The following is a 26356-nucleotide window of genomic DNA, read 5'->3' on the forward strand; positions in this document are numbered from 1 at the left end:
CTCTTAGAATAACCAGCTCAGAGTGACTAAGTCAAGCAATACTGTATCAAATTGAATACAACTCTAAGCTTAGATAAGTTGAAAATTTCATGATCAAAATCTCAAGTTGTTCAAAGGTATAATATCATTTGGTATAAGCAAAAATAACTATCAGTTCGCCCCTTTGTCAATTTAATATGCCGTAGAAGTGAAAATTGCCCACAGAGCAATGCCCATATGCCAAATTTCCAGGTGGATATATCCCAAAACCTGGATATAATATGTACAAGAATGCTGAGGAAGCCAATAACAGGCTCTGCCTTTCCACTGATATCCTCAAACTTTATGAACTTGTTTTAACCCAGCTAAATACCGGTCGTATCAAACTTCCTCATGTCTCCAAGTTCTCTAAACGCCACGCCGAAGTCCCAAGCTTATGCGATGGCCTTTATTGCTCTCCTAGTAGAACGTAGCACTGAATCGTTCGTTGGAGGAGCAGATGACGGGATTGCCATGGTAGTCGTCGATGTATGCCTTCTCGTAGCCGAGCTTGCTAGCGAGGTAGTCCCTAACGGGCTCGACGACGGCAGAAAGCTGGCCCTCAGTAGCCTCGATAACTTTCGTCCCGTCACTCTCGATCTCGTAGACGCCCTCGGGTGCATCTGCTAATACACTCAGGTCATCGAAGCCGGTAGCCGCACCGGTCCCGTCTTCGGCGTCAAGAGTCACAGGACCATCGCAACCTCGAATCAGTGATATATCGCCGTATCCCTTGCCAGTGCCATCTAGTCCGATCTCGAGCCATGTGCCTAACAAGTGTGGCTGTCCGTCTAAGTTGGCATCGGAGCCACGCACGATGCGGCCTTGGAACAGTTCCGGTAACGCTACAAACTTGGTCTCTTTGGCACTGACAGTCACATACTTGAGCGGTATGCTGTCGCAGCTGTTCTCATACACGAAGAAGCTGCGAGATCCGCTACCGCTGTTGCTTAGTTTAATCCCGGCACCTCCTTGGTCGCCGTCGTTAGTTGCGTCGGACGCTTGCGTCGCGCAGGATCCCCGGGCGGACAGGCCGCCTGAAATATGGCTACTTCGTATAATGCCGGATGGCAAGGCTACCGCAGTAGATAGAAGAAGATTGGTGAGTGTAAAGAGTGACCTCAACATCCTTCTAACTGGATAGAATATTTAAAAATGGAAAAAGAGTGTAGTATAAAGTATGCTTAAAGAAAAAGACTGGTTCAAGTGTATAGATCTAAGTGAAGGAGTGGACTAGTGAGAACTGGATAGAGAGAAAGACAACATATTGACTATCGACGAGGAGGCGACAAGCCCCCTTAAGTATACTCACATCGAGTCCTCCAGATCCCTTTGACTCGACGCCATCATCCAACACACACACACACAATAGGATTCTTACAGCATCAGATGTTCCACCGCGGCGTTAGGCGTCGTAGGCGTCAGAAACTAATTATGAACTTGCTATCAGAGGCGAAGCCACGTAAGCCGATTGGTGGTGAAATGGGGCCCATAAAGAAAAAATAAATTTTCGAACCGGAAACGACGCGTAATGAGTCCCCCATATTGGCCTCGTCAATGCCGTGGAAGCGTCCGGCCCTGAAAACGTGCTTTTAGAAAGGGAAAATAACACCACTCCAGTCTTCCTAGTCCCTGGTTTATTAAGAAAGCTTGTTTATCTCGCTTTTATCTGGAGGGAGTGTGATATTGGGGTCCAGGGATCTAGGGTGGATCGAAAAAAAGGGGGCCGCCGTCTTACAACCGTAGCTTAGAATGCACGAGATCGCATTCCGCCGTAGTACCGCTCCGTTATTGGTTTATCGCTCCGATTCTCCTCCCAATGCCGCCTCAAAGGAGTGTTGTCAGCAAAGCGGCAGTAGCTTACTAAAGAGCCACGAGCTTTGTTGATAGGAACAGGTTAGCATTTGAAACGATTATGGCTTGCATGGCCCAATGGCCGCTGTCAAAGGGTTTTCGCGGATCTTCAGGGTCCTTGCATGTTGTCCTTGCATGTTGTCAAAATCTACAGAAGTATATTATTGGATTAAACATCCGACTAGCTGGACTCGACGCACATGGGTTGATCGTTCCATTGTTCTTTGGACGAGTTTATAAGTGGTCTGTGCACGGCTATCAAGATGAAATCGGAAACAATGGAATCTATCTGGGATCTGGGGTTACTTTGTCGTTACAAAATTCTCGACAGAAGAAACAGCTTAGGTACCTAGGTAGGCCTAAGTAGGGAGAATATTTCCAACTAATTGCATGTTTCGAAACTGTTTGCTACAGTTTTATCTAGATCGTCTGCCACCTATTCCCATACTGCGAATATACCGTATACGCGAGACATTTGGCTTGTATCCCTCCTACTATGTCCATTGTTACCAATAGAATAAAAGAATCGACGACTAAAGATTATACATTGCATGATAGGCTTGCATGCATCAGAGTTCCCGTCAAAGGATCCCAATAAGCTTTGTTTTGCTAATCTATACTCGCGGGCTCAGCCGTCCTTCTCCGCCACGGAGAGCCAATTGCATAGTCCCACGTCCATCCTTAGTCTCATCTAACATAGGTAGACTTCGGAAGTATGTCGTTGTCGATAGTCTTCGGCTTATGGGAGAAGAATTAGGAGTAGTTAGTGCAACCGCACAGAAGGAGAAGAAGCCGAAGACGGGGCGTGGGCGGAAAAGGGTGTGGGGGAAATATAAGTACTTAATTTATTGCCATAGGAAATCATTGCCGTGATAGAGTGGCATACTCTTGGGTATAGTGGTTCTCGTGCTTGGTAATAAAGGACCATAACGGGTAATATTGTGGATAGGGGTGATTAGTTCTTAATTATATCGAGACTTGCGTGCTATGACTACCTGTCCATGGGGCTACCATTATTGGGGCTGAATATGGGTATAATGGTCTACCTACTGGCGTTATGTCCAATTGTTATGAACGTAATAGACGTTCTTATAGTTTATGTATTTGAAGCACCTACGTAAGTAGTAAACCCAAAGCACCAGGTAGGTAGGCATTTATACCGAAAATACCTATATAGTAAGATACTACTGATAGGTTGTCTGGCAGCGGGTTGATAATGGCCTTGGGCTACTGGGATAGGTTTGAACGGAAAGTAAACACATACGAAGTAGATTGAGCTATAATAAAGGACCTAAGTAACATAGAAATCTCTCCCCCTTTTTACCTCAATTATTTCATCGCCGTCAAGTTCATTTTAGTACGTTGAGTATTGAGTTCTATCAATTCCGTTTTTAGGTCTAGACTAATTGTACTCTTGTGTATGACCATGTGGAGGCGGCTGGCTGGTTTGTTGCGGATGCGAAAAATTTCCCCTTGGCGGTTCCAGATGGTGCTGCTGTGAGTAAGCTCTACGTCCAGCTGCTTCGGGTTGCTGCTGATCATAGCCATACCCGGTGCCGTAACCATCCCAATTGTGTCCTTGATGATGTCGCATTTGTTGTTGTTGTTGTTGTTGTTGTTGTTGTTGTTGTTGTTGTTGCGGGTTCGGGCTATTGTATTGATAGGACATAGAAGCATCATTGAAGTGCTCAGGAGGTCTCATTGGGCCGGGTTGTGTGGGCGGAGGAGGGCCATTATATCCCTGCTGTCCATGATACAAAGGAGCTTGACCACTGGAGGAAACCACTTGTTGTTGATCATAGCTGGTGGTGTTGTACCTACCTTGCGACTTGTATTTGAAGCGCGATTTTCTTTCCTCTTTCAGAATACTCGCCTCCTTCGGCCCAACACTTCCCATAAGTTCTCCTTTTTCGTTGACCCACATGGCCCGAAGGCCTGCCTCCTTTGCCCGTCGCGCGGCGTGAGTTCCATAAATGTCCTTGAGGTGCTTAGAAAATGCCAGATAAGCATCGGCGACCGTCTTGAGATGTGACACATTAAGATGGACCTCTGCGTTCGGGTTTAGGACAAGCATGTGATTTTTGCCTTGGGCTTCGTATTCTGCTAGGGCCAATGCCGTCTGGCATACGTTGCGAATTTGTCGCCCATTCCAATGGTCGAATGGATTCTTGTCCCAGTATCCTGAGCAAACGCTCCGATTCCCATCTCATCAGGACTGAACTTGCGAGGATTGCCTTTAAAGCGGTCTCGTATGAGCTGCAGGTTGAGCCTGAAGACATCCAAAGTTTCCTTCCGGCCCAATTCAGGGTAGTATAAGCTGATGTGAATGCGAGACGCAAATGCTTCGTCGAAGTCGCCAACTCGGTTCGTAGTGAGAAAAAGGATGCCAGCATAATATTCGAGGACTCTCAAAAATACTGTATAGGGGAGGTATTAGTTAAATATTAAACGGTGAATGGGAATGGATGGTACAGACCAGCTACAAGTCCATTCCTCTGGAAGTCCTCTTTTGTCCTTTGTGCGAGAAATACATCCGCTTCATCTAGAAGTAGAACACAACCCCAACGGCTAGCAAGTGCGAAGTTCGTTTCCAATGCGGATTCGACGTCCTTTGCTGTTGTCCCAAGATCCCCTATGAGCCGCGACTCATGTCAGCCATGCTTTAGAATAGTAACCGGCACAAAGACTTACCACAGGTGAGCTGGAAAAGGGGTTTCTTGAATTTTTCTGCCACCCCCTATGGACCACTGTCAGTACCTAATGTAATTTGCGAGATGCTGAAATCAACTAACTAACCAGCAGTCGTTGTCTTTCCGACACCAGGAGCCCCATGAAGCAGCAATATCAGTCCTTTCCCTAGACGTAGTGTCAACTATTAAAGTCATACGCGCATTCGAGGTATAGTTGAGGTAGGGTCCTGCCTTTACCACGAACTATATCTACTTGATCGTCATGACTCGATTCTTTGTCACGGAAATGCTGAGTGACTAATGACAATATCATATCCTTATGTCCGTCTGGCAAGACGAGCTGGTCAAACACTGTTCGGGGCCGCTCGGGGCCTTCGTTTGCCTCCTTATCACTCTCATCTCTCGTTCCAGACGGCTGGACGTCACTAAGATAAGTGAGATCTAGCTGGGCTATGAAATTGGTATGTTAGCTTTGGATGCGCAACGGTGTGTAGATACTAAAGAGGCTTACCCCATTTCCGATTCCTTAGCACAAAGCCGAATACACGGTAGGACATAATGGCTAAATCATCTTCGGTAAGTTCAGCATCCGGCACCCTTGTGTCAAGCGGTCGGGGGATTATGGCTACCGAGGGCATTTCTTCGCGAGTTTTAGGGAGTAGATGGCCTATGAACTCCTCGTTTCTCATGTGCTCAACATACGAATCATCGTAGATATACTCGCCAGCACAGCAACCCGCGTCACATTTATCCCGCTGATTCGTTTCTTCATATCTGTTCTCTGACCCAATTAATGTCTCAAGCTCCGGCTTCCAACCCTTGGAAATATGCTCCTCTGACCCAAAAGCCGCCTCAAAGTCCACTACTACCTGGCTCTCAATTTCGTCCTGGGTCTGTAAGGCGGGGCCAGCATAGTACATGGGCTGGATAGCTGCTAGGCGTACTGCCGCTACCTTGAGGGACTTTCTTCCTCGGTTGACGATATATTTTTTAAACTCATTATCGGCATCCTCCCTGTTGTCAGTAGGACTATCATTCCGGAATGGGTGAAATCGGATGGGGTAAATCTCGAGAGATGTGACTGTTTTCTCACGTTCGAACCTCTGGATTCGGAAGACTTTGGAAACAGGCCCTAGCTGCTTGCCGTCAAAGTCAAAGTGAACACATTTAATCGTGATCGATGCTTCTTCCCCTTTTGCCTGTGACATATGACGCCATCTGCGAAATGGATCAACGACTCTATGCCCAACGCTATGCATACTCAAGATTCGGTATACTTGTTTACTGTTATTCCTGATGACAAGAGTACCCGGCTGGAAGAGGTACCAGAGATCCGAGAAAAATACTTTCTGGAATCTGCCACTTTCAAGATGGTCGACTCTTATCTGTATGTCACTATCCATGAACTCTACCAGGAGCTTCATATGTTCGAATGAGACTGGCGAATCCATGAATCTTTTATCCTTTCCCTCTTTGATTTCCCTTTTTAACGATAGCTCTGAGTCGACAGTTCCCCCCTGAAGAGCCCCCTCTACTTCTTTGTTAGTATTAGGAGGACTTGAGAATTCTTCAGAGTGATTAGTCGGAGAATCTCTGTCGAGACTTTTCTCGAACTCATTTTGAAGACTCTTGTAACGCTCTCGAATAGCTTGATTATAATAGGCCAAAAATCTGAATGGCCGTAGAAATATAAGGTGCGCATTTCCAATAAGCATCCTTCCATCACGCATCAGGATACTATGAAAAATCATGAGTAGATGTCTTGAATTAATACGTAAGCGTTCCGGCATTGATGACTCCCCAGGAGCAATGTCTAGTTTGGATGCAGACTTCTTCTCATGGGCTTGGGTTGTCTCAGTCTGTCGAGTATGTATCGGGAGCGAGGGCCGGCAGACATCTAAGTTGAATTCAATAACTGGCTCTCCGACTAGAACATCGATTGCAGCAAAAAGACCCTCGTCCAAGCCTCGTAGAGCCCTGAATTGGGCCCACGGAACCCGAACCAGCTCTGATCGTGCATCAAGGCTGGTGGCTTCTTTGACGGCCTTTTCTACTGTTTTTGAAGACGTATTTTCTACTGGCTCTTCCGTATCGTGCTTTATTTCCATCTGCGCGAGTCGAGCTTGCTCCTGCTCCTTTCTCCGTTGTTTCATTAGACTCCGGCGGCGTCTCTCTCTATAATGTTCATCGACAATATCCTTCTCGATTTCAAATGCTCGATCTAAGATTTCATTTCGGCTATGATAGACACTGATGTCATCTTCAGAGTCCGAACTTGTTCGATCACTATCCTCTGAGTCGCTAATCATGAAGATCTTCTGCTCCCACCTCTTTCGCAGCTTAAAGAGCTTGACATTGTATTTTAACGTCTCCTCATATTTGTAGTCTTGCTTGCCTCCTATATATAATGGGTTGGCCGCCATAAGCCCTATTTTCCGTTGTCGCTTCTCTTCTCTCCATGCTTTTCTTTCTTCTTCTGAACCCAGTTCCTCCCTTGCATGTTCCCATTCCGCCTCGAGAGTCTTCCTAACCAACGTTGGCCGAGCTTCCTTTTCCAACTCCAAAAGCCGCTGTCGAAGAGTCTTGATCTCTTTTAAGAGCCCTATATTCATGGCCAAGGAATCTCCGTTATGACCTTTGGAAGCATCTTTACTGCCAGTGGGCTTCTGAACCTTGTCACTAGCGACTGTGACGTCCAAATGCGGGGACTCGAAAGATATGCCATTTATGGCTACTCGTTCTACGCCTGCCATGGTGAAGCGAGATGAAATGAGCAAGTAGGATTTCGAGATGTAGGGAAAAAGGGAAATGGAAAATAGGGGCGATAAAAGCGATGACAATTCAGAAGAGGCTAGATAATATGTCTAGATAATCATCAAGGATACTCAAACCCTCCATGAACTCTTGCAACACTCGCTATTTCTACCCTGAGTATATACTAGAGTCGAGTCAAGCGGAAATTGCTGGTATGGGCTGCATACAGCTGAGGCCTACTGCATGGAAATAATGTAACAACATACTACCAAGCTGGCCATTCAACTGCTAGATGTTCACTTCGTATCACAAGGCCCCCGATCACAGGCAGCCGACTCCTCCTGTAGGTTCAATGTTGGACATGGTCCACGCGAAGAGCTACCCAGCTCTGTAATATTGCATATCGTTATCGCCCGATGATTAGCTTTGGTCGCTTCATAAAACAAAGGTATGACATGTAAGCATTGCATAGGATAATCTCTTCTCCACCCCTCCCTAGAAGAGACTATGTTTTGATTTGAAGAATGCAATGGAGAAATTACCCACCGTCTAATTTGTACTTCAAAATATATCTTGAAATGGCCGAATACAGAGGTGAATTTCCACAAAACGAAGGTCGTATATTAACAGTCGGCTTCATGAAGAATGAACTTCCAAAGTATCATCCATACTATGAAGATCCACCAGTTCATTATGATAATCAGGATGCGCACTATGTCAATGTTCAACACGCAGAAGTGCCAGAGATGACATCGCCTACGCCAGGTCCAGAGGCTAGCAAGAAACCAGAAGAAAACGCCTGTAAGGCAATGACATACTGGAACATGATATTTCCTTCGGCTATGAAAGAATTAAAAAGTATGCCAGAGGTAAAGGCGCCTAAGAGCCGCAAGCCAGCAAGCCGTAAGTTTAGTAGCGAGCGTATTGCTCGCTATAGAAAGGGGCATACGGTTCTTCACCCGAGCCAGTCGTAGGTCTTCAATTATTCAAAATCTACGTGCCATTTTTAACATATCCGTGGTCAGTAATCCATGGACTAGAAGCGGTGGCTAAAGGGGGGGATTACGAAAAGCCTCTCCGCGATAGCCTTACAGCTATTACGGCTCGGAGCAAAAAGCTGATGGCACAGGTATTAAAGACTCATACGCGTGACTTCCATAGATGTAAGCAGCCTCTTCTTCGGTCCTTAGAGCTTTTACTGACATCATTCCAACCTCAAGACTCGCGAGCCAGCCTGCAGATTTTCGAGCTTATTCAAGAAGGCCAAGGGAAAGTGGCAGACAATGTCACGAGAGTGATTGAAAATACTGATGTACTCATCAGCGCGGCTGATGGCATGAATGCCAAACTTAACTTGCTATTGGATAAGCATGAAGAAGCGGTGGAAAGGATCCGCCGGCAGAATAGCGAAATTCATAAGCAAAAGGATAGAATTTACAGACAAAGCCGTGAGTTAATACATTCGAGATCAACACACCTACAGGGTATTCTAGCTAATAAATACCTCCCCTTCCACAGAACTTCTCGTCGAAGGTGCACAAAAGATTGAATATCTTAGGGATCTCGTTCGGAGTACTTCTCCGGGCTGGCTGAACTCAACGCCGGTACCTCCACTATCGCTACCATTCCGGCCGGAAACACCATACATCGATCAGGAGGAATTGTGAAATATGTTGGGAATCGCCGACATCGATACGGCTGATATCGAGGGCATTGAAGAGAAAGAGAAAGAACATCCACTCCAAGACCGCATACGGGCAGAGCAGATCGTCCAGGGTCAAATATTCCAGGAGTGGGTTGTATCGCCAACATCCATGAAATTGATGATCTATGGCAACTTCTCCAGCCTCATGGTGGAGACATCTGCTCTATCCATTTTCTGCACGACCCTTATAAAGGCATTCCGTCCTCGGAAACACTACCTATGCCTCGTGTGGTTTTGCGGCCGTCACTTGGAATACGACGACGGATCGGACTCCGATTCGAGCGACGAGGAGGATGATCTTGATAGTAGTCTTTATTTAGGACAATACGAGGAAGATAACTACAGCTCGGGGACTAGACAAGGTGTGATCAAGCGGATGATGCGAAGTCTCATTGCGCAGCTGCTTTGCGATTACGATTTTGGTCCAAGAAATCTTTTGCCCCCGGGTGTTGACCCGGAACTTATTGAGGAAGGTCATAGTCTATCGCAGTTGAGGCACCTCTTTGGCTGGTTGGTTCGACAATTGCCCGAGGAGATAACGCTTTTCTGTCTGGTGGACGGCATTTTCTTCTATGAGCGGGAAGACTTCGAAGACCCGATGCTTGATGTATTGGGTGACATTCTCGAACTCACGACGTCTGATGATGTGCTGGCGTCGGTTAAAGTGTTGGTAACTAGTCCACGACCAACGTCGACAGTTAGAGTAGGCTTCGAGGATGAGGACGATAGCTCAGACGGTGCCGGAGAGACGAAAACCTCGATATTATCCATGGACTTACTAATTCCATCGCACGTAGATGTCAGCGAGGAAAGAGTCGATAGGAATTTAGGGGTAATTGAAGATGAGAGGGCCAGGGAAGGGCTGGCGGAGTCAAATCTAACCTAGTATAGTAAGAAAATTGGTTTATATAGAAAGGTATGAATATGTGACATATTTTCGCCTTTCTTTTCGACTCTTTTCTTTTTATGTCCTAATCACTATTACTACACAGGGGTTCCCGTGAGAAGTACTCGATTCGCCTCCGTGTGTCTGAATTTATGCGCGTGCCACCCCATACCCCCTCCCTCCCGGATAAAAATGTCCAAATGAGCAACCAAGACTTCACTTTTCTAGTTGCACTATCCTAGTTATGATGTAGCCCTCCGAGATTTCCATACTACACTTATATGTAAATGCTTTGCCGTAAGGGAGAACCTTGAATTCGCCTTTAAAGAAGCCAATCATAAGCTGAGGTCAGTCTAGAGACATCCTGAATAGGTACCTAATCCAAGGCAGCTTATACTTCTCAATAAACATGATTCTGATATTCATTCAGATATAGATGGTTGAAAATTGATGTTACCTAAATGCAATTGACATTTCATCGTGATTCGTTTTCATTCTACACATGAAACTTATTTTCCCAAACCCAGCCTCAAAGAGCACATACCCAGTAGATTTTAAACAATCGCGCCGCCGCCGTCATTCGCATGACTTAATTCACCGTAATATCCGAACCTTATTCAATTGTACCATAGCTTCTCCTGCCCCTTGCCGAGAGCCTCCTCGAAGGACCGTGCCACAGCTTCGGTCTACGAACTGGGAAAATGCGAATATCTGGTAAGATCCTTCTCCTGGCTTCCGAGAGGAGTGGCTGACCTTCTTCGACGTCTCCAGCTCTTGGAAATCTGCCACGTCCTTTGCCTTTCGCTAGGGGGCCAGGTCGTGCGACGCACCCGTAAAGAAGGTAGACGAGTAGGATCAAACCGAGCGCTCCCATGCCTATATACGACATCGGAATGCCACCGAGGCCATACAGAGTGTCGAAGATGGCAGCTGTAGACAATACAGCTGTGATGACGGCGATGATCCGGTAGGCATACTGCATTCTTCCTTCTCGTGTAACTCTCTCTTCTACAATCATTCCGGCGAGGAAGAAAGCGAAGAGCAGCAAGGGCTGGTAAACGACGTACCAGAAAATGGTTCGCCATAGTACCTCAGAAGTCGACGGGTATTCAGGTACCCTTGGTAAGACTAATAAGAGGACAAGATATAGCAGGTTCGAGAAGCCCACAAGCGGCAGTGCGATAACAAACCGGGGTGACAGCAACACCTTGTAATTGCCTACATCATACGCTCTCCTAGCTGGGTTGGTCCCGCCGTTTTGCAAATGGCCAGTTTGTTCACGCCGTTCTTGGGCTATTTTTGCCATTTTCGGTTGTTCCTGTCCATCCAACTCGCTAATTCCTTCGTCATGAGGTGATCTTGACCCGTCGCTATGCCGTTCAATGTCATTGTCTGGAAGCTCCTCAGGCTGTGGTCTTTTGGTGAAGCTCGGCAGCCATCTCATGTCTCGGAAAGTAGAAGGCCTAGAAAACGGATTACTCAATTTTAGTCTCCTAAGAGTACCCAACAAGCGGCTTGCTAGCGATCCAAGAGGCGCTATAAAGAAAGCAAGCGCGACAATCTGACCGAAATCCCAGTGGTGAATATAGGCTTCGAGGTTCCCGCCAAGGCGCAATATGTCGACAAACCGAATAGTAACCCACGTGAACATGGCCGTAGTGAAAAGGATTTCGGTCAAGACGGAATTCAAGAAGTCGGCATAGATGCGCAGAACCAGCCAGAACGCTAAGACGGGTCGGACTATGAGCAACATGTGGCGCTGCTCGCAACGGATGCAGGTTATGATGCTGTCTCCATCCCCGAAAAACGACTGCTGCATTTCACCGCGGTAGTGATCGCGCCACTTGAAGATAACACTGCTGGGTCTCTCATAGAGCTTCAGTAATCCGATAATAACAATACCGAGGACGACAACAATGCCTATGAGTGTAACAGCGGATCGAAACTGCGGCGTGTCGGCTTTGGCGCCAAATCCGGGAATATAACAAAGTACGTTCGTTGCTAGGAGTATCCGGCGCTGCGTCTCTTCGTTATGCTCATTGACAAGCTTCTCCTTCAGCTGATAAATCGGCACCATCGAGAAGCTAAGTATCGCAATAAGGCAGATAAGAAGAATCATTCGTAGCCATCGCTCGCCCGGGTCCCTCTTGAGAAAATAGGCGCGCAGATATGAAGTAGTTGCTAGATTCGCTATGACCGAATACCAGCTGTTTGGTTCATGTGGTTAGAGGCACGTATTTTTTTTTCTTCTTTGAAGAGTCATGAACTTATCGTTGCCGATGCTACTTACACTAATCCTATAATGAGCCACCATTGATACATTGACAAGCCATGCTCTGCTAGAGATATGTAGCCGTACACGAGCACCGCAAATCCAATCGCAAGCTGGACGTCGCCGACAGCCTTGACATACTACGCAGCCATATTAGCAGCTGGATGTATTGAGGTTCCAGGTTGTCAACTTTACTTGATCAAAAGCCGCTGGCCACCTTCGTTCTTCTTGCTGGGGCGTTTCTAATCGATCGAATTTGATACCTAAATACTTCAGAGGCTTCCGGAGCCCGCCTAACAACACGACATCGATCGGATTCGTAGCATATGACTGCTGTACGTCCTCGCTCTTGCGCAGATAGAAAAATAGGTATTGGATCACTAAACATACGACCGCGATACATGCGGACCCGGCACAAGCGATCAGGGTCTAGTTCGATGGTGAGCATTTCCCCGTTACATGTGAATAGGTGGGTTGAGTAAACAAATCCAACATACCCCCAAGCCAACGACATCGGGATCCTGCCCGGCCGGAAGCCGGGCTTCATCGCACCATTCCCGCATAGAGTAGGGAAATTCACTGGCCGAAACGACGACATGGGAGAGAACAAGAAAAAAGGGAAAAGAGAAAGTCGGTCTGTTAAAAGAAGAATGTGCCAAAAATTTTTTTAGATCGTCTTGACTTCCTTCACAAAAAGGACCGCCACTAGACTCTGACCGCCTTGGGCAGGGGTGCCAAGCCTTGAATAATTATGGTATCTAGTAATAAAGCCGCGATCCGATACGCTGGGGTCGACTGGGGTCGAGTAGCATCCGCGAGGCGATCCATTGGTTATTGGCGGGCGAGTTGCAACGTCACAAACCACCGGTCCTCTCCTTGCGGTCCTTGTGGTCCTTGCGGCCCAACAGTCCCCCCATGCGCATACCATCTCAAGCTGCCACTTCACTAAATCAAAAGACCGACATAGTGGTCGACGTGGACCTCTTGAATCCCGAAACCATCGGATCGAAGGATCGTATCCCACAATGGAGTGCTCCATCGAATTATCACCTGGTAGAGCATCGTTTTGCCGCCCCCTGTCGAACTCTCCGTCGGTACCTATCATCGGACATATGATGATAACATCGGGTGTCTGTGTAATCCATGCTGCCTTTCCATTAACGCATTAAAAAGAGAAAAAGAAAAAGAAAATTCGACCCGCGTTTGAGTAAAATGCCCCACTAAGTGCACAAACCCCTGGCTTGCAGAACTCGTTGAGATCATAAATATTATGCTATCCATGATATTTTATACTTTTATACCAAATCCTCTGCTTCCTTTAGATCCTCCAACTACACAATTCATGTATCCACAACACCGCCTTTTCCATACCACAGTGTCTTTCGTAACAGCCAAAAATAACAATTTCTATCCTATCCAAAGAGCCGAGGTAGTATATACATACGTGACGTGTCAAGCAATCCAGAGAGCGCTACGGGAAACCTATGTATGGCGCATATTTCGCGCTCGTGCTCGTGGCGAAGGTCGGGGAGGCCCAGGAAAGGTGAAGGACCCACGAACGTCGTCAAATCATACCAAGACATGACAGCAACGGGACCCATAGCAGAACGACGTACATAAGGAATTTCCCGATAAAACCTAGCTAACCTAGTCCTAATTGGAAAGTCGCGGGGGGCTGGATTGATAATACTTTTAACAATCCAGTGGCTGGAATTTCCAATTTGAATGAGTTGACTATACCCTTTATATCAATCTAGGTTGGCAATACGGAATATGTAGCCAGAGTTGCGATGGATACTTGGATAAGAATTACTATATTACTATAGTGTACGACTCCAGAGTTAGCACATCAACTTCAATAGCCTAACAGCCCCGTTTGTATTATGTGCATTGCAGCAATACTTTATTCTGGTAGAACTCCTCGGCGAACTGCAAGTCATAGGCACTATTATAGCAGGGTACCTGAGTCCTATACATACATTGAACTATAGCAGAAGCTATGCGAGAAAACGGGGTTTCTCTACCCCCCATTAAATCACCGTATAAAGCAAGGTGTAAGTCTGTCGACATGTAGTAGTCTTGTCGACCTCAGTATGTTCCCTATAGAAAGATAGCGAAAATTACAATTGAAGTGGTGTTCAGTTGCCAAGAGGTTTCATTAACAAACGCCGGTAAGGTTATCATCAGTCGCTAATCTTCAACAATTATAGACATTGTTTCTTTCCCGACTGACGTGCTCGAATTGGTATCATTAAGAGAGGTACCTAGGTAAATACAACTTCTCTGAGAGACGCATGGTTATACCATAGCATAGCGTCAGAGGATGATGTGCAAGTCTCAATGCTTGCCTACCCATTGCCATGTCCGTCTTGAAATCTTCACCCTCCTCCTCATTAGCTGAGATTGAATATTGTCTTCCTCCGAAGTCCACTGATAACTGTTGTATTTTTCGGGATCTAGATCTACGATCCCGAGTGAAATGAGTAAATTCACTATCCACACCGAAGAAGGAAGCTCGGCTCCATGTGGTATGAATACCGTATCGGGCATTCCTTTCAGTGAGACACCAGCATCAGCTAGGAGGGCTATGATGTCGGCGTTCCTAATTTGTATGGCGCATAACAACGCACTTACTCCTACTGTGTATTGTCCATGCCTACTTTCCATAGTTATCGAGCTTGGATCTTTTTCCAAGAGCCATTTAACTAGGCGAGTTTGCCCTCTATTAGTAGCAACTTCAAAGACCCCTTCATCGTTAGCTCCATGCTCAAGTAACATCTCCACGACTTCTTGGTGCCCACCAGAGGCGGCGCTTTTGATGGGATTTGCAGCCATCCTCACGGACGGCTCTGTAGAGGCCCCTCGGTCAAGTAAAAACCGGACCATACGAATATCACCCCTTGCTGCGGCGATATCTAGAGCGGAGACATACATTTCTTGTCGCGGCTTTGTATCAATGTCCAGACCGGAATCAAGTACCATCTGCGCCACTTCTTCTCGCCCATGGAAAGTTGCTTCCCAGAATATTTCATCTCTCAATCTTATGGAGCGGTGTAGGGGTTTACCCGTCAAGGCGATAAGCAGTTTCCAGATGTTGGGATGGCCACCGCGCGCCGCAGCCATAATCGCTCGAAAATATTCCTCTTTGTAAATCGACAGCCGATATTCCGGCTTCAGAAGTAGGTTCACAATGTCTTCATGCCCTCCTAAGGCAGCAGCTCGAAGGGCGCTTCCCCGAGGTTTTCGATAGTATCGCTGCTTGTCGTCAATACTGCCCATTCCATCGAACCTCCAGTTTTGACTGCCATCATCCTCGCTATCATAACTATTTGCCCGTGGATTAGCACCGCGGCCGATCAAATAACGGACAATGTGTAGGTGACCCCAAACAGCCGCAAGCTGCAGTGGTCGACCAAAGTAGGGAGTTTCAAAATTAACTCCGGCCAATGTATTCGGTGCGTCAAGCAGCGACTTAACTAGATGCAGGTTTCCGAGAACAATAGCACCACTCAGAATGTTTTGCGCTTCTATGTGGGTATTGATATTGATACTACTCTGCCAGCGTTTGATGCTGTGGGGATGCATAGTACAGATAGCCTCGGCGATGATCTGGTGTTGTTTATCCCGACCTTCCTCGGTCTGCTGGGTTAAGAGGTCTATTGCCTTGTTGACACTGGTGATAGTCGTGACATAGCTGTCTTGTTTCCCCTTACCAGAAAGGGATCGGTGCAGGAAAATTCGGGCTTTGATTGAAGGGTGTATCCTCTCAGACACCCACGGGGTAGCTGGGTCATCAATGTCGATGACTTGCTTATTGCATATAGCAAATAGTATCTCGGAGTTGAAAAGCTCTAAAATATGATGCATTAGATATCGATAGATATTACAATACTCGCGAGTGAAAAATCCAACTCACTATTCACTAGACGGAGTCGAACAGCCTTATAAATACCAACAGTTAAAACCAGGTACTCGACGACTGAGGTGAATACGATGGTAGGAAAAGTATTTATGTCCATGCTCGGGTCCATGTTGCTTTCGAAGCCGACTATTCGTAGTGATTGTATCGTAGGCGATCGAAGTTCGTTTCTTCAGTTGCGTTAGGCCTTAGAATTTCTTTCGAGTAACAGAAATTAAAGGTATGCTTGATTTTATACGCTGGAGTCGGTTGTCGCGCAACAGATGAATCCACGTGAAAAGAATGATCCAAGTGACTCAATTCGTTCGCGACGACGATAAACTCTCTAGTGCATCTACGTAACACTTTGAGGGCGGTAGAGGCGTTGTAGGGTAGCTTAGTGTACCTTCGAAAAGCTGTTCAGTTTCATTTTCAACGACAAATATTTCCCGCAATGATATTACTACCGCTGCTATGCGATACGTCTCCTGTTGGCATGGCATCGGGCCGTCGTCACAAACGCGACAATTGGTATATCAGATTTGTCCTAAATTAAATCTAGTCAAAATAATTTCCGCTCTACATAACAAATAGTCAGCCATTGGAATCGACCAGAAAGGCGTCAAAAGCTGGCGTACCTCTACTAACAATTATCCTCGTAGATGCACCACCTTTTTGCAACGCCCTTCTGCCAACATCCAGAAAATCCAACACTCTTCCTCACCTCCATCCAGCTAGGGACAGAGCCATGATGAAAAGAATCCATAGTGGTTCAAGTTCCAAAAATTCCCTGCCCGGCACGAAGCCAAACAGGAGTGGTCATGTTATAGTTTTCAACTAGCAAAAACACGCACTCGGATTACTCCTCACTGTGACGCGTAAAGCCCGTGCACTAAGATGAGGAAAGAAAAGAAAGAAATTTTATAAATTTGGGGGGAGTGGGTTTGAATTTATATTATTCTGAGGTGGGGCTGCTGCCTACCTAAGGTGAGGCTAGTGAGTCACACGTACTTGCCACAATTAGTCCCACAATTTTAAGCCTCATTCCAAAGCCCAATCAAATGGAACTAAGACAACCTATTCAGGGGCAGCTAGACCTAATTTTACTGGTGCTTGGCAAGAACTACTCGATGAACTGATCACTCGCAATATCCAAGTCATAAAAGCAAAAGAAAAAAAGAAAAAAGAAAATAAAGAAAATCAAAAAGTCATAAATATTAATTGCTTAATGGTAGTATCTTTTCTCCTTATAGTCCTAACGCCTCCTGCCTCATTGCTCATCAGATGGTATCTCGTAACCCCGCCTATCACAGTCCCAAATACAAGATTGTTTTAGCTATTTCATTAACCTTCATGAGCCACATTATCACCGTGTAGAATTATTCGTTCATATATATTTCAGATGCTTCATTCATTTAGATGCACAGTGCTATTTTGGCGGCCGGTCTTGGGAGTATCATCGTGGGGCTTGCCGCAAGAACTTTTACGAGCTAGAGAATAATCAAGTCAGTAAAGTCTTCGAAATTCCTATGCCCTAATGGAAATTTTCTATAAGGACAGGTACTTACAGCAACCCTTCATGCAAGCGCTGCAGTCCGCATCACCATCTTCGCATAGGTCTACGCATTTATTTATGCATGTTGTGATGAGCTCGGTATCGTAGCGACGACATTCGGATCCGTGCCCCGTGTTGCCGCCGTGGCTCTTACGGTGACTGGATGTGCCTAGTAGGCTGTCGATGGTGCCTACAATTGTGTCGGATATGCCGCCTATGCCGCCTAGTGCCGGAAGCGGGAACAGTAGGGCCAATGCGGTTGCTGAGATGATGATAATGAGCGTAGAGGGATGCATTTTTAAAGCTTTAGGTGAGAAACTTCTTAAAAAGTAAGTCTCTGTCGTGAGGAAGTGGTGATAGTTTTGATGATAGAGAGAAGGATATAATATTGTAATAGATGCTTAGTATTTGTCTATAAGGGAATTTAGGATTATCGTCATGGCTCCTGACGCTTCTCTTATAGTCCCTGTCGACTACCACGAGGTTCTCGTCAGAAGAACCAGAGATGATTAATTGAAGGAGGCAGGAACGTGAACATAGGATATAATGGCTGAAGATTCCTCTCCAACCCGTTCGCGCCACGTGCTACCAACGTTACCCGTGTCTCATCCCGCCATTTAGTTTCGTTTTATGGGTATTCTTCAAGCGCAGCGAGACATCTTAGACATGTCTTACCAGACCTAGTTAAATTCTTGGGTAACGTAGGGGTTACGGGACTAGCCTCGGTGAAGCTATGGGAGGTCGAAATCATGCCAAGCGGAGGCAAGGTGAGAAGTCGAAGTCTTTGTCGGCCAGCCTTTTCTCCTTCACTTAGTCCCTTAGATGCTGATGTGAGGATTTTACTTGGGTACAGCACTTTTCAGTTCCATAGTCTCTTCCAGATGGCAAAATGAACATCTAGGAAGCTTTGCCGTTAGTTACCTCTTGTGACAATCTTAAAGTTATGGGAAGTTCGTGTCCTATGCAAATGACTCGTGAGGTCTTTACCTTACTACTATATTTACTAATTAGCCATTTCTAGGGTCTCCAAGTAACAGTTAATCTTTATAACCTCTAAATTACTTCTATATTAATATCCTTTTTTATAGCAAAAGGTATTCCACCCTACCTAGGTGGTTGATAAAGATAGAGGATTGACTTATATAGGTACGTATTTAAGGTTACAATATTTATGTTATTTTACTCTCAGTCTTTGCTGGAATAATAAAGGACAATTATAATAAACTACCATCATCACCGTTTAGTCTGCGGCACTTCAATTTGAAGCTATTTTTAGAGAACAACTGGTTCCATTTTACCCCATCCCAATTTGAACGCGTAAGCCTATACGAATGAACTAGGGTACTATACATATGAAAGATATCTGCGCTCCGTATCATCTACATGATCAATTGTAATAAGCTGTTCCTTTGAAAAGAACTGGCGCGGCTAGTGAATATAAATTTGCTACGCAATACAAACTGAATTCAAGTCTTACGCTAATCCTTAATACTGAAATTTAGGAATCGTGCAACAGCGAGCTAGCCATATTTAGACTGGACTAACCGTATCAAGTATTAAAACTCAGCCCTACGTAATGCAGTATCCGTATGTCATATGACTTAACCAGGTAGGTTAGGTACCTAATCAAGGAGTTAAAACACTGGGACCCTGGAATCGAAACTCATTCTCTAAGCAAAAACACAGCCTCACTCTCAGTTTATACATATCCATATTTAACCTCCTAAGACAACTCAATTTATGTTCTATAATGGACATGATATAGTTATACTAAAATTTTATGAGGGTTTCAATGAGTTGAGGCATTGAAATAACCTACAGTTTAACAATCTTGGATTCTGGATAACTAGCGGCACAACAAAGAGGGGATGGATTCTCGCCCACCAGCGGGCACGGCTCAACGGCCGCAGTCAAAACCGCTGAGCTGTACAAATTGCCGTGCGAGGAAGCTGAAGTGCAGTCGAGAACACCCATGTAGTCATTGTGTGCGTTCTGGCGCCGAATGTATATTCCCTACACGCAAGCGGATGCGTAAACCGCGAGCAAACAAAAACTTGGACCTCCTCCAGCGTTTAAGCCGGCTAGAGTCCATCGTGGGCAAGGTTAGTGCTTCCGGTTTAGAAGGAGCCAATGTGGCCGAGCTAGTCCCAGACTCTGCACCCGGTCTAAGCACCGCTCCGCTGGCCCTCGGAGCTGCTACGAAGCCGACTGCTCCTAGCGAGTCCCAGGATAATTGGAAGAAGGCGTTTCAAGATAGCAAGGCCTCGCGCTATCTGAGCGGCGAGTTTTGGTCAAGCCTCTGTCTCGAAGTCGAAGGGTTGAGGCAAGCCCTGGAGTCTTCTACCGACTCGGATGATGAAGAACAACAAATGCTGCAGGGAGACACTCCCGAGTCGGTAACAAACGATAATAGTAGCCCTGGCACATATGCTTTATCACCGGGCATGCTCCTTGGGAACTCACCACGTATCTCTTACGATCATATCGAACATCCATCCCCACAGCATATATTATTTCTAACCTCGACATTCTTCACAAACGTTGATATGATCCTGAAGATACTCCACCGGCCCACAATACGAGAGGGCCTACGTTCACTCGCTCACTCCCCCGAAACCGCACGGTCACAACTTACCCCGGAGAAAGAAGCCCTGCACTTCTCTATCTACTATGCGGCTGTAGCAAGCTTGTCGCCCTCGACATGCCTTGCGCAGCTAGGCCGGCGGCGCGAGGAATTACTCCAGCTCTACTCTTCTACGCTCGAGTACCTTCTAGTGCGGGCTGACTATCTCAGTAGTACTAGTCTCGAAACCTTGCAAGCGCTAACATTATACGTAGCTTGCGTGCGATGTAATACCAAAGGATCGCGCGCATCGTGGGCACTTCTTTCCTTACCCATACGTCTTGCGCAAGCGCTTGATCTACATCATGAGAGCAGCAATGCGCATCTCTCCCCATTCCATGCGGAAATGCGGCGGCGTCTGTGGTGGCAGCTCATAGTACTCGACATTCGGGCATCTGAAGACCGCGGGACTAATACTATTGTGGCGCGTGGTAGCTATGACACGCGGCTCCCGTTGAATATTAACGACGACGACTTTGGGCCTGACTCCCGGGGCCCACTAGTCGAGAGGCAGGGACCTAGTGATATGACATTTAACTTATGCACGGCGCGGTGCTCAGGACTCTTCCTAGCCGTAGAGCATGCGCAGGACGCACCGGGTATCGAAGACAGCGGCCCGCCGTCTAAGGGTGTCGAGGAGACACTGAAGCATGCCCAGAGTCTTGAAGCGCAATTCGTCGTAGGCGCAGACACGAACCATGTGCCTTCACACCTAGCCTCTATCATGGTACGTCTTGTTATCCTCAAGCTATGGCTCATCATGCAGTACCCACTGCACCCGCGGCGGCGCCCACAGGCGGCTTCAGCATCGCGGCAAGGGAGAGCGGGAGCAGCCGGCAACGTGTTCCCGCATGAGGCGACGCTGCGCACGGCCATATCTATCGTTGAGCTTAATGACCACCTTGCGACAGGGCCGTATGGTGAGCGGTTCAGCTGGTGGGTCGCCACGTACGTCCAATGGCACCCCCTAGCTGTCGCGCTTGCGGAGCTGTGCACGCAGACCCGTGGCGAGCTCGTCGACCGCGCCTGGCAGACCGTCGAGGACGTCTTGCCTAAGTGGAGCGAGGTCATCGCCGACACCAAGAATGGCACTTTGTGGCGGCCTATCCGCAAGCTGTATAAGAAGGCCAAGGCGGCTAGGTTGGCGACTACGAACACCGCCGATACTACTACGCCTACCGCTACTACAAACACAACTGGTGTTACAATGGCTACTATAGATAGCTCAGACGTACAGATACAAGATACATTATATGTGCAAACAAACAGCTTAGAAAGCGGCATCCCGCCAATAGAAGGGGGTTATACTACAGCAGTACAGCCGGAAAGCATATACGGGGCCGAAATACGCGATGCAAGGGAGCCCAGCGTCCCGGCAGACTTGGAAAAGCTCAGCTTGTCGCCGTACGCATTGAACGAGTTATGGGGGTGGAGGGATTTGAATTTTGATATACCCATGTTGGACATTGGCGGTCCGAATGTCATGACGGATTGGAGTACTTGGGATGACTTTGTGACCGAAACACAGGCCGACCCTGACAAACAGTCTAAGTCGGGCTCGAGCGAGGTTAGCAATCAGTAGAATCTCTCGTCACATAGCACACTACACACTACAAATGGAAAGCATTGTACAACATGTAGAAACACGTAGCGCAACTTATTTGCTCATTGGTGGTATGCATTTAGTGCTTTATCTACCGAGCACACATATGCTAATGAAGAAGTTTTCCGCAATTCCGTAATGAACACCGGCAAACCCGATTCCCTTAATCCCCCCGACAGCAACACGAAAAAACCCTTTATGCGAATGTGGAAGGTCGGGTGGCGCTGAACACCTTCTTGTTGTTGATCTTGGGTACACGGTGAGGGAGAGGGAAGGTGAGGTTCTTGGTGATGAGTTGCTTGATGTAGGGGCGCTTGACATCTTCGCCCTTCTCAAGCTCGACGACGCGGAGGATCTAGAAATTTGTTAGTCAAGCCGTCATTTCAAAGTAGGAATCGAGGGTAACGTACGTGAACCGACCGGAATCGGGCGCGGTGGCGGGCAGCCATGTCCTGGTAGAGAGCCTCGACGGCATCCGTTCGGGACATCTCTCGGTATTCCTTGTACATGTTGTGGGTACCAGATCGGGAGTCGTATCGGATCCAGATGCCGAAGTTCTTGACGCGGAGAGGGTTCTTCTCAGCGATCTAATTCAAATGTTAATTCCCATCATCTTCCTGGCGCAAATTCTGCTTTCGTGGCATACCTTGTTCAAGCTGACGATCTCACCGTTGGCCTTCTTGACCTTCTTCAACTTGGTCAGGAAGTACCAGAAGCGGGACTTGGCCACGACCTCATTGGGAGCGAAAATTCGCATGCGGTACAGCTTGGGGGTAGGGTTGGCCTCGCTGGGCAGATGGCGCCCAATGACCTGATATTCCTGAAGACGACCTGATGCCCGCATTATTAGTATTTCTTTTCTTCAGAGTAAATGGAGTCATGTTTGAATCAGGGCGATTTCCAATGCAGCTAGATATCGAGTTGTTGATGCTAATTGTGGTATCGTTCATGCTGTCGAGATTTCGCGTGACAAAGTCTGGGTACGTGAATCTGATTCAAAATTCAAAATCCCAATTTGTCCAGCCATATTTTCTTTTCGTGTACCCATTCGTCTCTAGGATGATATGCGCATGCAGCGCGGTTCAACATCAAGTGCGCCTCGTTGTAGTTTTTCTATTCGGATTGTCGCTCGAGGTTTCAATCGATCGTACATATCGCAGTGCGTGTCTGGAGGCCTAGTTTTGGTGCTGATGCGGAGGAAGAAATAAAATTCGTAGCTTACCCATCTTGAATTATGTCAGTAATTAATCAATAAACGTGTTAGGCGTTCAACCTACTGTGGACTTGGTGTGTATGTGGTCGTGATCGAGAAGTCGTGCGTAGTTGGAAAAAGTCCGGGTCTGAATGTTGGATGTTGAATTCGCTTACCAGGAAAGTTTTGGTGAAATTTCTGTGCTAAGGGTTTGCCGCCCTAGTGACCTGTGGCTTATCCGAGGTGGGGTGTACCTAAGTGGCGGTGTGTTGTTGCTTTATGTATGTGGCTAGAAAGCTACATTCATGGAAGAATGGAAAATTGGGTCTCATACCTCCTAGGTACCTAAGTGGGTTTCCTTCTACGTTTAAGCTTGGGCCAATCAGAATAATGTAAACTCATAAGGACTACAAAGAACCTTGTGCTTCTCAACTTTCAGATGTCCAACATTCAACCAGGTGTTAGTGAAGTAGGAGATGACAGATGACAAAACTAAAGACATACTAATATACCATGTTCAACTAATTACCTTATAATTGTTTAATTCCTCGCTTTTGAACCGTTCTAGTCTTCAATCCTCATTGCACCTCATTCTAGCTCGTGCACCTCCTCTTCTCTACAGCCATGGATTCGCTCATTAAGGAATTTAAGACGGCATATGCCGGAATGAAAGGTGACCGGCTGGCTGACACCATTCGGCCAGATACGCAGACGTACGCATCGAAGTTGCAGTCTATTTGGGGTCGTGGAAATCAACGGGATGCTACAGCCGACCTCAATTTCCTATTCTACACGGATCATTCACGTCTCAGGCTGTCTCAAGAGGAGACAACAGGTTGGTTCGAGATTTATTTTTCCTACTGGAATGCGATCGGAGAAATACTCGCCGTTGAAGGTTTACGAAATGATACGAAGGTATGCCTCAGGTTTATTATTTTCTTCATTTAATTTGTCGCCGGCCCCTTTGCCAAGCTGACCCTAGTTCGCTGTTAACGAGTCGAAGTCATCCAAGCCATCATGGACGAAGGTGTATGAAGCGTGGAAGAATTTAACTTTACAAGTCATCCGCGGATATACGCACCATGAATTCGAGAACTGGACTATTCCATGCCTGTACGTCGCGGGGAGGTATTTACGACTGTTTGCCATCCGAGCAGACGAGGAGAGAAAGACCAGCACTGAATATAGTGCCGAGACCGTCATACAGGACGACTTCGACCCAGAGTACGAAGAGCATAAGATGCTAGAGGACTGTACACGGCACCTCAATAGGATCTTTCAAACCTGTTTGAACGATAGGTACTTAAAATACCCATAGTCTTTTATGGCTTATGACTAACTTAGAATAAGGGCGCCGCTAGAAGAATCCCGTAAATGGGGCATCTATTATGCCATCAATCTCCTGTTCAAGAGTTACTTCAAGCTTAATTCTGCCACGCTATCTAAAAATGTCCTGAAGGCGATTCAAGCAGGACGGGGAGATATGCCGACGCTCGACAAGTTTCCCAAGTCGCAGCAGGTCACCTTCAAGTATTATGAAGGAGTTTTGGCATTCCTCGAGGAGAATTACGTGGAGGTATGGATACTCTACCTGAACGTATTTGGTTACTCGCTAACGAGACTAAGGCCGAGCAACATCTTACTACAGCCTGGCATATGTGCCACAAAGACTCCAAGAGAAATCTTGAGTACGTCTATACATCTGTGTCATATGTCTGCCTCGTATACTTACACTTCTTAGGCTAATATTAACTTATCTTATTCCGTGCCATCTCCTTACAACACACACGCTACCTAGTTCCGAATTGCTCGAGCCGTTTCCACGACTACAGCAACTCTTCTTACCTTTAGGTGTGGCAATCAAAAAGGCAGATCTTCGCGCATTCGATGCTGCATTACGGGACGGCGAAAACGAGTTCATTAAACGACGCATCTATCTCACCCTAGAACGTGGCCGCGATATCGCCTTGAGAAATCTTCTTCGGAAAGTTTTCATCTCGGGTGGCTTTGAGGAAGGGAAGGATGGTGCTGCACCTGTCCGTCGCACGAGGATACCGGTGGCCGAGTTTGCTGCGGCGATAAAGATCAGCGGCGGAGGAGACATCGATACTGATGAGGTAGAGTGTCTCCTAGCCAATATGATCTATAAGGTACGAGCTATTTTTTTTTTTTTTTTTTTTTTTCAAAATCCTATAAGTCTTAAAAGAAGACCTATTTGGTGTGTGGGACAAGCGACAAGCTGTTAGATCTTTTCGTCTGGCGTGTCCAGTGCCCTATATCCTCGAGGAGTCTAGCCTCATACGGTGCTGAATTTCTCCAAGACCCTTTTAACGCAAGCGCGTATTATTTCATTTGCACGCTCCTAATATCTTTTGAGTATGACTCACTAACGGAGTAAACCTATCGTAGAACTTAATGAAGGGATATATCGCCCACGAGCGCGGTTTTGTGGTGCTAAGCAAGAATGGCGCGTTTCCCGGGACAAAAGTTTGAGTCAATGAAGCGGAAAGGTGGGCAGAAAGGTGAGGAGCACGTCCGTCTTCTGATAGAATGAGGCGATGAGTAGGCGGCACTTTAAATACGTGTTGTCAGCCTAGGCAACTAGAGGATGTTGACCGAGAAGCAATATTGAGATGCCTTGCATAAAGGATGCGGCTGACCTGTGAGTGCGGGGAAGAATGGTGCTGCTACTGGATCCGGGTATGATTAGATCCCGCCCTGCAGCCTCCTCTTAATTCGTCTATAGAACGAATAAGAATACAAAGGACATCATTAGTGGATGTATCATTAGTTTTGCTAAGCCTTCATGTTGCAATATGTATATGTGTTGCGCTGTTGGACTTTATTAGGTACCTACCTACCTATATCTCAAGATATCCCGGGGAAGAGACCCGCCGCACTTGTTCCAGCCATCCTTCTATGCGAGATTGCTGGCTTACATCCATGCTCAGCACGGGTGGATGCGGAGCGAATGACTCATACATCCCTCCCACAACCTCTTGGTCTTTGCTTCTTTAAAACGCGAGTGGGGGCCATATGCAACCACTTTAACTTGTGAGACCGGGGTATGGCATCTGTGTCTTGAGTAGGTAACTAATCTACATGTAGCTACGACAAGAAACGGGGTGGGTATAGGTAGCTTGGGATATGTATGTACATGCAGACGGATTGGGACGGATAGGTACCTAATAAGTAGCACCTAATGTAGAATAAATTAGCCATTGGCAAATCAAGGGAGACGGAATGGTTGTTGGTTGCTCGGTATGCTCGCTTACTTCTCTGCATGCTTATCACCGGGAGCTCCTC

General features: G+C 46.7%; 11 protein-coding genes across 11 annotated transcripts; 4 read left to right on the forward strand and 7 right to left on the reverse strand.

Moving 5' to 3' along the window:
* Positions 1 to 111: 111 nt before the first annotated feature.
* On the reverse strand, positions 112 to 1513 carry F4813DRAFT_71406 (uncharacterized protein). Its single transcript, XM_049248808.1, has one exon. The coding sequence runs from the start codon at positions 1144 to 1146 to the stop codon at positions 439 to 441; it is 708 nt and encodes a 235-aa protein (XP_049099623.1). The 5' UTR covers positions 1147 to 1513; the 3' UTR covers positions 112 to 438.
* A 1671-nt stretch (positions 1514 to 3184) lies between these two features.
* Positions 3185 to 7317, reverse strand: F4813DRAFT_396171 (uncharacterized protein; the record flags this gene model as incomplete). The annotated part of the gene is made up of 7 exons (XM_049247796.1): positions 3185 to 4053; positions 4089 to 4289; positions 4349 to 4504; positions 4564 to 4599; positions 4669 to 4728; positions 4794 to 5012; positions 5074 to 7317. Coding segments are annotated over 7 exons (3695 nt in total), but the record flags the coding sequence as incomplete, so codon positions are not given.
* Positions 7318 to 7894: 577 nt separating this feature from the next.
* On the forward strand, positions 7895 to 8865 carry F4813DRAFT_389397 (uncharacterized protein; the record flags this gene model as incomplete). Its single annotated transcript, XM_049246825.1, has 3 exons — positions 7895 to 8219; positions 8342 to 8479; positions 8537 to 8865. The coding sequence occupies 3 exons, from the start codon at positions 7895 to 7897 to the stop codon at positions 8863 to 8865; spliced, it is 792 nt and encodes a 263-aa protein (XP_049099625.1).
* A 121-nt stretch (positions 8866 to 8986) lies between these two features.
* On the forward strand, positions 8987 to 9907 carry F4813DRAFT_396181 (uncharacterized protein; the record flags this gene model as incomplete). The annotated part of the gene is made up of 1 exon (XM_049247797.1): positions 8987 to 9907. The coding sequence occupies one exon, from the start codon at positions 8987 to 8989 to the stop codon at positions 9905 to 9907; it is 921 nt and encodes a 306-aa protein (XP_049099626.1).
* A 613-nt stretch (positions 9908 to 10520) lies between these two features.
* Positions 10521 to 12742, reverse strand: F4813DRAFT_389399 (uncharacterized protein; the record flags this gene model as incomplete). The annotated part of the gene is made up of 4 exons (XM_049246826.1): positions 10521 to 12114; positions 12198 to 12319; positions 12375 to 12608; positions 12677 to 12742. 4 exons carry the CDS (start codon positions 12740 to 12742, stop codon positions 10521 to 10523), a joined length of 2016 nt encoding a protein of 671 aa, XP_049099627.1.
* F4813DRAFT_359225 (uncharacterized protein) lies at positions 12587 to 13369 on the reverse strand. Its single transcript, XM_049243303.1, has one exon. The coding sequence runs from the start codon at positions 13282 to 13284 to the stop codon at positions 12847 to 12849; it is 438 nt and encodes a 145-aa protein (XP_049099628.1). The 5' UTR covers positions 13285 to 13369; the 3' UTR covers positions 12587 to 12846.
* An 863-nt stretch (positions 13370 to 14232) lies between these two features.
* Positions 14233 to 16302, reverse strand: F4813DRAFT_71447 (ankyrin repeat-containing domain protein). Its single transcript, XM_049248809.1, has 2 exons — positions 16096 to 16302; positions 14233 to 16030 (listed from the first exon to the last, which is right to left on the reverse strand). The coding sequence occupies exons 1-2, from the start codon at positions 16208 to 16210 to the stop codon at positions 14517 to 14519; spliced, it is 1629 nt and encodes a 542-aa protein (XP_049099629.1). The 5' UTR covers positions 16211 to 16302; the 3' UTR covers positions 14233 to 14516.
* A 1049-nt stretch (positions 16303 to 17351) lies between these two features.
* F4813DRAFT_359229 (uncharacterized protein) lies at positions 17352 to 18654 on the reverse strand. The gene has a single exon (XM_049243304.1). The coding sequence runs from the start codon at positions 17926 to 17928 to the stop codon at positions 17626 to 17628; it is 303 nt and encodes a 100-aa protein (XP_049099630.1). The 5' UTR covers positions 17929 to 18654; the 3' UTR covers positions 17352 to 17625.
* Positions 18655 to 19308: 654 nt separating this feature from the next.
* Positions 19309 to 22039, forward strand: F4813DRAFT_71468 (fungal-specific transcription factor domain-containing protein). Its single transcript, XM_049248810.1, has one exon. The coding sequence runs from the start codon at positions 19501 to 19503 to the stop codon at positions 21835 to 21837; it is 2337 nt and encodes a 778-aa protein (XP_049099631.1). The 5' UTR covers positions 19309 to 19500; the 3' UTR covers positions 21838 to 22039.
* A 15-nt stretch (positions 22040 to 22054) lies between these two features.
* F4813DRAFT_380774 (ribosomal L18ae/LX protein domain-containing protein) lies at positions 22055 to 22702 on the reverse strand (the record flags this gene model as incomplete). Its single annotated transcript, XM_049245597.1, has 3 exons — positions 22055 to 22213; positions 22269 to 22445; positions 22505 to 22702. The coding sequence occupies 3 exons, from the start codon at positions 22700 to 22702 to the stop codon at positions 22055 to 22057; spliced, it is 534 nt and encodes a 177-aa protein (XP_049099632.1).
* Positions 22703 to 23443: 741 nt separating this feature from the next.
* Positions 23444 to 26190, forward strand: F4813DRAFT_359239 (uncharacterized protein). The gene is made up of 6 exons (XM_049243305.1): positions 23444 to 23965; positions 24054 to 24349; positions 24401 to 24626; positions 24677 to 24738; positions 24792 to 25200; positions 25460 to 26190. The coding sequence occupies exons 1-6, from the start codon at positions 23675 to 23677 to the stop codon at positions 25541 to 25543; spliced, it is 1368 nt and encodes a 455-aa protein (XP_049099633.1). The 5' UTR covers positions 23444 to 23674; the 3' UTR covers positions 25544 to 26190.
* Positions 26191 to 26356: the final 166 nt, after the last annotated feature.

Source organism: Daldinia decipiens (assembly GCF_022478715.1).
Source record: "Daldinia decipiens strain CBS 113046 unplaced genomic scaffold F4813scaffold_16, whole genome shotgun sequence".
NCBI classification, from domain to species: Eukaryota; Fungi; Ascomycota; class Sordariomycetes; order Xylariales; family Hypoxylaceae; genus Daldinia; species Daldinia decipiens.

Excerpts from the sequence above, each read along its gene's own strand:
- F4813DRAFT_71406 (XM_049248808.1), bottom strand. The coding sequence starts at position 1,146 with ATGTTGAGGTCACTCTTTACACTCACCAATCTTCTTCTATCTACTGCG.
- F4813DRAFT_359225 (XM_049243303.1), bottom strand. The coding sequence starts at position 13,284 with ATGATAGGTACCGACGGAGAGTTCGACAGGGGGCGGCAAAACGATGCT.
- F4813DRAFT_71447 (XM_049248809.1), bottom strand. The coding sequence starts at position 16,210 with ATGGACCCGAGCATGGACATAAATACTTTTCCTACCATCGTATTCACC. Across the intron at positions 16,031-16,095 it reads TCGACTCCGTCTAGTGAATA|AGCTTTTCAACTCCGAGATA; the intron begins GTGAGTTGGATT and ends ATCATATTTTAG.
- F4813DRAFT_359229 (XM_049243304.1), bottom strand. The coding sequence starts at position 17,928 with ATGCATCCCTCTACGCTCATTATCATCATCTCAGCAACCGCATTGGCC.
- F4813DRAFT_71468 (XM_049248810.1), top strand. The coding sequence starts at position 19,501 with ATGGATTCTCGCCCACCAGCGGGCACGGCTCAACGGCCGCAGTCAAAA.
- F4813DRAFT_359239 (XM_049243305.1), top strand. The coding sequence starts at position 23,675 with ATGGATTCGCTCATTAAGGAATTTAAGACGGCATATGCCGGAATGAAA. Across the intron at positions 23,966-24,053 it reads GTTTACGAAATGATACGAAG|TCATCCAAGCCATCATGGAC; the intron begins GTATGCCTCAGG and ends AACGAGTCGAAG. Across the intron at positions 24,739-24,791 it reads GACTCCAAGAGAAATCTTGA|GCTAATATTAACTTATCTTA; the intron begins GTACGTCTATAC and ends TACACTTCTTAG.